Raw genomic sequence first — 8,164 nt, 5'->3', positions numbered from 1 at the left:
TTTTATATTTGAATATAATATGGAGGTTTTATTATAAATTATTATACATTCATATGTAGTCATCAATCATTGATAATATCAAATATGAAATAGAATTAAATGACCACAATATTATGCTTTGTAGAAATCTTAATTATAATAAAGTATGTAGCTTTTGTGTACCTAAATATGGCTGATAGTGGGGAGGGTGTGTTTAAGCATTTTAAAAATATAGTTTTAATTTATATAAGAACATACATACGTACATAATTTAATTTTCATATATTATGTGACAACGGGAAGAACAAACAATTAATGAGTTAATAAATATTGTGTATAGTAACATAATATTATGTAACATATTTATTAAGCAATAATTTAAGAATAGAAATGTAAAATCTTAGTGAAATGATGTTAAATATAATGTTAATAGATTAAATATTTATTATTTGCTCTTTTGGGCTCGTGTTCTACGTATACACTATCAGCACTCGCTGAGGAAGGTAGTTTACGGTCCCTTGAGGGCTTATCAAATGTGTATGTATCATACCTATATGATTTTATTTTACTCAATAAACGATGCTGCATGGGGGTTAATCAATGTGAAAATAGTTCGGCCCCCGATGCAGTGATTTACAAGGAAAAAAAATATTTATAAAAAAAATTACATGATTATATTAAATTATTCATAATATTATCATACAAAAAATAACCTTGATACTTTAAGTAATTATCACTGGAATTTAATCCTCTTTGCAGATGAATGATTGCCAGCAGTTTAATTTAATATTATACTATTATCAACATTGCAAAGTTCTCAAATGTCATAGTGCCACTTGTGACTTGCATGAATAATGAAACTCCTAGTATGATCATTTTATATAGATCGTTTTTTATTGTTTCAAAATTAATAAGTTGAAGCTTCCCACACAGCATACTTTGGCAAAACAACTTTTTGGTTAATATGTTTGAGGTGGATGTAAATTGACATGAGTGATGTGTTACTTTTTTCAATGAAAAATATTTTTTTAATAATATTTAGTTACAATAAAAATATTCTATAATCTAAATTTAACACCAGTATTTATTTTCCTAAGGCAATGATTATAGTTTTTTTTCACAACCACATTTATAATACAAAAAATGTAATACAAAATGTATTTAAACATTTAATTAAATTGTATGTGTAAAAATATACAAAGTAAATATTAATTCTACCTTCATCACAAGCTTTTGCTTCAGAAAGTAAATAACTCATGGTATATGAGAATTTAAAAAAAAAATGAAAAAATATATATCACAGCCTAATAAATTTATTAAAAAAAAATTATTAGTTTTAAATTAATACTTTTAAAGGTAATTTTGTACTTAATTCACATTTATTTTGAAGTACAATACAATATATACAAAATAAAGAAAACAAATACGTAATGTACAAAAAAAAATATATATATATAATGTAAATATGTACCTACTGTAAAGAAATTGGAAACTAACTATAGATTTATTGTTATTGTAGACTTTCAATCATTAAACTTATTATCATAATTGATTTATTATGAAATAGTCAATTTCTTCGAAGGAATGAACAGAAATACATAGTTGTAATCAATGTTGTAACAAAACCATGTTTATATTAGCGGTTTTCATGATATTTTTCAATTTGACTCCGATGAAAGTTACTGTGACAAACATTGCATTCAATTTTTTCAGTATTTAAGCAATTCCTACATTGCAGATGTTTACAAGGTAAATAATACAAATTACAGTTTTCGTTGCATATACTACATTGTACTTTGGATTTTTTAGTCTGTCGTTCTGTGTAAAAACTAAAACTACGTTTACCCACTGCACGTGGTATACATTTTACATTGTCATCATCTGCATGTTTTATTAAAAATGAATCAATTCGTCCTTTCAGTTCAGGCACAGGCATCGGTTTAAGTTTATCTGTAAATGGAATTCCGGTGAAAGGGTCACAAGGTGTACGTCCATACATGGTATCATGTTCAATGCATTTTTCTATAGTTGAGCTGTCGACATATTTTCCACAAGGTAGAACCATAGGACATGTCATTACTTCATAAGTGATTGAATCTAAAAAGTCATCACACATAATGAAAGTATCACCATTTTTTTCTGTAGCCAGTTGTGTGTTGTTAATTTGTTTTTGTATTTGTTTTGGTATTTTACTCTCTTCCCAATTACGAGTTATTGATTGACGAATTTCTTTTGGTACACAACATGAAACCTTTCCCCAAATTTCTAATTTACCTATTGCCGGTATAGAATTTTCTGTTTTAAAAATACCTACAGATAACTTTTCAGCTGATCTGATATTTCTACTAGCTGATATATTAAAACAGCATTTGTCATAATTGTTCCCAAAGATAGATAAATCTGTACTATTGTCATGAAATACTATCATCTCTTTATTAGTTATCATAGAACAGATCTTTTGAGTATTGTTACTGCGTCCAGCCCATATCTGAAATCCCGAGGACTTTTGACCACCCACTCTTGTGCCAATCACCACATACTTAATGTCAAACGCGAACGGGAAACTGAAAGTCAAACTCACAGGTGGTCGAATGAAAGTCTCGCATAGAAATCCTCTTTTTCGTAATCCCGCATCTGGTGAAATGAGATTCTCTACGGAATAGTCTTCTCGAGATATACAACTCCCATCCAACTGTATATTTGCATTGAAAATCGGATCACATGCGTTTATTAACTACAAATCAATAATCCTATGGTAAATATTCATAATAATATTAAATTTTAATGTCACTGACCACTCACCATTTTGGTTTATTTTTGTAAGTCTCTAAACATCTATGAGACTGAGATCTATTGCTGGATTACTGCATGAAAAATCGATTGCGAGAATTAAATTTTAAATACAACATTTTGTAATTTAATTTATTGAAATAGATATTTTGATTTTTCATGTTTTAATCGAGTTCATTCGTCTTCGAACGTGTATTCTATTCGACATTGAATACCTATATTTTATTATTTTTTGAACCATTAACTATAGTCTATAATATAGCCTACTCACATAATAATAATAATATTGTCTCTGTTTGTTTTTTAATTTGTTATCACTTATCATTGTTGTTGGTGTGTTTTCTTTACAACTATAGATATTAGATAGCATTGATAGTAATAACTTTAATATAGTTAGTAGTTGATCTAAATTTCAGACTTCTAATTTATTTTAAGAAGATCAATATATTTTCTATCTATTTATTTTTTTAAATCTTTAATGAACATTTTTTATTTTGAGAATACCTAAAATACTTTACATTATATTGTCTTGTCAGGATTAGGTATATAATCAAGTGCATAATTTGCCACAATACCATTTAGTATTTTTCATTTTTAAAGTACTTCTCAGTAGTTAGTGAATAGTCAGTTGTATCTCATAACCATTTAATATTTGTCTAGTAGACTGGAATCATTAATTTTGTAGTCATAATATATTGTATACACTATGTCCCCACCAACTATAAGGTCATCCCAAGGAAATACAGCCAGTCAAGCACAAGGGCCTCAATATGCTAAAGTATTTGTTCAACGAGACTATTCGGATGGCACAACTGTAAAATTTATGACAAGTTTTCCACAAGGACTCGAAAACAAGGTAAGAACTTTATTGGTTGCTTGATTTTATTAAACTATTGACTGTATGATTATTGTTTGATTGTAGATCGAGCGATCGGTTTTTGAATATACAATCAATCAATTGAATACATATTTCGCCGAAGCTGAAAAAGCGTCATGTAAGACTTACTGTGAAGGCTGTTTTGCGTGTTTCACCGTGTATACAATGTTTTTGTGTGCAGATACACATTATGAAAAAGTAAATAAATAATAATTCATTTTACACATAGGTATTTTAAAAACAATATTAAATGATTGTTTAAACAAATTTTTAGTGTTTACGCAAAGTTGGGAAATTTATAGTTGAACAGAATGAAATGGTCTATTTACCAAGAGGTTTGCTGCTTACCAATCCTGCTGAACGAGGGTTAAGAATTGTATCCTTTAAAATGTTTTTTTTTTTTATTATTATTTGAGCTACATATTATTATGCAACTGTTAATTAATAACTAATATTTACTCTACTGGACTCCCTAAAAGTATAATTTATGATTTTTTATCATTTAATCTTTGTCAAATAGTGACGTAACTATTTTTTAATATTTTATTTGACTCATAAATTACTAGGATGTTGATGGTAGTGTGATTTTTCTTCTTTATATAGTATAGATCTATACTTTATAAAAATGGTTCAATGGCGTAATTTAAATTTTATTGCCAAAATTTAAGTAGTTTAATTTTTTTTCATCTTAGTAAATTGTAAATATACATCACACTTACACAACACATATTTTTCAAATTTAAACAGACAATGAAAACCTATGTTCACTGATGACAACAGGGTATAAGATATTAGTTGGGAATATACGAGCTTGATTGCTGTCTAGACTCAAGGTGTATTTCTCATGAGCCTGAGTATGTTTAGTGTTAAAGGGTTACATTTTTAAAAAAAATAATGAATTAAAAAAATTAGAAAGTATTATGCATTATGGTTTTCATACTATAACTATTATATTTTGGGTGTTTAGCATGTTTGTAAATTTTATGACATGTTAAAAGGACATAAGTAGAAAAAAGTGGGTGTGCTAAGATTTAATCTGTCATTATTAAAAGGATTCTTTGAAATGACTGAATAGTTTGGTATACAATTTTTTGAAACTTGTGACTTAAAGTAGAGATTCCCAACTAGGGTACCGCTAATTTTATTTAGGGTTCCATAAAATTATTTGAAATAAATTTTTTGAGAAAAAACGATGTCATGAAATATTTAGCAGTATGAATAATAATACATATCTATTGTTCTATATAATTTATGAAATATTGCGATGTTCAATGTATTTAAATATTTATATCTGTTTCTCGTTTAATAGCTATCTACTAATGCACTGCTAAATAACACCAATGTGGTCTTTAGGGTGCTTCGGGACTTTTAGAAAATGACTAAGGGTGTCTTGAGTCAAAACAGGTTGGATATACCTCTGATATAAAGGTAGTAGAACATTTATTAAATGTTCTAAAAGTCTAGTTTTCTATGTATTATTTTTTGGTTAATATGTCATATAAAAAATGTACTTTACCTTAACTTTTTATTAATAGATTGAAATAACTATGCTAGATCAACCTATAGTGGCCAGAACATGACTCACATTAGCCGTTTCGACGGAAGAATTCTTCATGTGAAAATTGGCTAAAAATATTTGTTGAGTGTAATACTACTACTATTACAATTGATATCATACAAACGAAATGTCAACCTTTCAATGGTTTTTCATTAAAATACTTTGAATCATGCATTCTTATGGTCTATGGAAGAAAACTATTGTTATGTTAGTATTAGTTTTTTTTTTTTTTTGTTGTGTGGTTTTGTTTGACTTAACATACCTAATTTTGCATTTACTTAACTTTTTATTTTTATTATTAAAAAACCTTATTTTCAAACAATAAAAAGTTGATCAAAATAAATATGTTTTTATCACCAAATAGTTTTTATTTATAATTAACTTATAATTAAATTTGTATGTACAAACTAAAGCGAGTCGATAAGTTGTAACAAAATATTAAATTAAATTATTGTTTAAAATTAATTGAGTATCCACCAGTATTTGGATCTTGGTTAACTTGGAAGTTTTGGGTAGATAAACCGAATGGTTTTAGTACCATATTGCCCAAATCTTTAAGTTTGGCCATCATTTCAGTTTTTAGTTTTTCATTACGCTCATTTACTTTTTCTTGTAATACCTAAATATACACATTAAAAAATTAATTAAAATATAAATAATGAATAATTATTACTTACTCTAGCATCATATGCCACTTCACCATAACGTGGATCAATTTCAAGGACTTTTTTTAGATCATCTAATGCTTCATCGAGCTTGTCATTGCGTTCAAATAGTTTAGAACGTCTAGTGTATGCTCTTAAATAATCAGGATCCAACTCAATAGCATGAGTACAATCTTGAATAGCACTCTCTATATTCTGTAGATAAAATAAATTATATCATATATTAAATGTGAGTACCAACAAAGAATATGTGTTAACATACAATGTCAGATTTAGCTGCAGCTCGATTTGCAAAAAGTATAGCCCTGTAATTGGGAAAAATTAATGGACAAGTACGCAATGCATCCGTGTATATTTTACAAGCTTCTTCGAGCTCTTGATTTTTAAACTTAATGTTACCTTCATTTTTTAATTTTAGAGCTTCTTGCAATAATTCCTAAAATCAAGCATATCTATGAGTATTACACCATGAAATTACAGGTATACAAGTTTAATAGTATAAAACTATATACTATGAACATAATAATCTATAGTACTATTATATTAAATAGTAGTATAATGTTAATTCTTATACTAACTCGTAGTGTTTCTTCTGGTAAGTTATCATCTCTTGCTTTTAGTACTGTCTCATCAATATAGTCTTCATCTTTGACTTCATCTTCTTCGTTTACATTCGCTTCAGACTCCAAATCTGAATCATTGTGATGCGATGCATCATCGACAGAGTTGTTATCAGTTTTAATGGCTGAACTCTCTAAGTCTTTAGTGAGTTCTTCTATGATTTTTTCATTGGAGGGAATTCCACTTTTACTATCAGAAGACATCAGTCCTAATTTCTAAAAAAAATGTTTGTACATTCAAAAACACTTCAAACATAAATGATATTATATCAATACTTGATGAGTATTTTTTAGTCCTTACCTAGTGTTGACGTTTTAATAAAATGCAGAATAAATAATTTTTTTTGTTAAATGTAATTAACTCGATAAACGTATTTGTTTAAATTCAATGATATTGATCTAGATAAATGTATTAAAATATTATTAATAAAATAACGTATATAATAATTATTGATGATGATGAAAATTAACTATTAAATACAAAGTACAGATTACAGAATATTATAGTATCTTAAGTTCATGTAATCATAACTTACTGATTTGTGATTGTAATTTTATAATGATAACACTGATAAAAAAATAAGATCATAACCATGGTTAACATATTTTATACCTAACCACTGGTTTTTTACAAACCATTAAAAAAATCGATCTTTAATATTTTATCGTGCGACGTATCAACGCAATAAATGTCGAGTACAATTATTATAAAATATATTTTCGTGACTAGTCGTGAGCGCTATAATAGTATACTTGTCTTTGATAGTATCTAAATTTCTAAACGTTTCGCGGGAGTCGCTTTTCTGTTTAATTATTTTAATCTCTTTTCTACGAATCATTAATTGTAAATATTATGTTAAATTAAGTTAATTGGATTGTAAATATTAGATTATCGTTAAAAAATAATGCGCACGAAGAAAATTCGGTTAGTATTATAGGCTTTGCATAAGTCTATTTCAATGGTTGTACCTGTTGGAAATGAAAACAGCAGTGCCATCTATCGCTTTGTTATTTTCCACCACACAACATCAGCGATGACACTTTCTTTTGTCACTAGATATCGCTACAAAATACGGTAAATGCTAATTGTTTAAAAAACATCCACATTATAGGTATTCATTGACAATAATACAAAAATTATAGACGTCTAACTACTAATTATGGTGACCAGATTTAAAAAAATAAAAAAATAAAATACTTATTCTTATATAAATATAAAATGAATACAATATAATAACTGATCAAACAATTTTTAATAATTTTGAAACAACTTCAGTTACTTATCAATGATTTTTAATTTTATTAATAATAATAATAATAATAAAAAATCTATATTACTTACATAAATCATATGACTCATGACAAATATAACTTAAATCTTAATACTAATAATAAACATTTAATATATAAAAAAAATTAACGAATAGTATTTTGATGTAAATATTATTATTTTTTAGAGTTTTAGATTAAACATTTAACTTATTTAGTTTGAAAAAATGGAATACCGAATAGGTATATTATAAGTACTTAGGTATTAATAATAATAAAAAAAAAAAATTCAAAACCATAAATGTTTTAATATTTTTTAGATCCATGAATTTCTTTAAGTAACTTGTGATAATTTTTCGATACCTATATAAAACGTTTATGACACGTTTCATCAATATTTGTATAA

The 8,164-nt window shown here is 26.7% G+C and overlaps 3 protein-coding genes across 3 annotated transcripts; 1 reads left to right on the top strand and 2 right to left on the bottom strand.

Moving 5' to 3' along the window:
* Window positions 1-630: 630 nt before the first annotated feature.
* Window positions 631-3,042, bottom strand: LOC114123294 (RING finger protein 37). The gene is made up of 2 exons (XM_027986210.2): window positions 2,782-3,042; window positions 631-2,713 (listed from the first exon to the last, which is right to left on the bottom strand). Exons 1-2 carry the CDS (start codon window positions 2,782-2,784, stop codon window positions 1,616-1,618), a joined length of 1,101 nt encoding a protein of 366 aa, XP_027842011.2. The 5' UTR covers window positions 2,785-3,042; the 3' UTR covers window positions 631-1,615.
* Window positions 3,043-3,188: 146 nt separating this feature from the next.
* Window positions 3,189-5,565, top strand: LOC114123292 (golgin subfamily A member 7). Its single transcript, XM_027986208.2, has 4 exons — window positions 3,189-3,625; window positions 3,692-3,844; window positions 3,921-4,022; window positions 5,182-5,565. The coding sequence occupies exons 1-4, from the start codon at window positions 3,476-3,478 to the stop codon at window positions 5,224-5,226; spliced, it is 450 nt and encodes a 149-aa protein (XP_027842009.1). The 5' UTR covers window positions 3,189-3,475; the 3' UTR covers window positions 5,227-5,565.
* Window positions 5,548-6,989, bottom strand: LOC114123291 (tetratricopeptide repeat protein 1). The gene is made up of 5 exons (XM_027986206.2): window positions 6,791-6,989; window positions 6,448-6,705; window positions 6,132-6,305; window positions 5,882-6,064; window positions 5,548-5,823 (listed from the first exon to the last, which is right to left on the bottom strand). The coding sequence occupies exons 2-5, from the start codon at window positions 6,691-6,693 to the stop codon at window positions 5,653-5,655; spliced, it is 774 nt and encodes a 257-aa protein (XP_027842007.1). The 5' UTR covers window positions 6,694-6,705; window positions 6,791-6,989; the 3' UTR covers window positions 5,548-5,652.
* Window positions 6,990-8,164: the final 1,175 nt, after the last annotated feature.

Source organism: Aphis gossypii, chromosome 2, assembly GCF_020184175.1.
Source record: "Aphis gossypii isolate Hap1 chromosome 2, ASM2018417v2, whole genome shotgun sequence".
NCBI lineage: Eukaryota > Metazoa > Arthropoda > Insecta > Hemiptera > Aphididae > Aphis > Aphis gossypii.
Note: the sequence above shows the minus strand (reverse complement) of the source record. Positions and strands in the feature narration are given on the sequence as shown.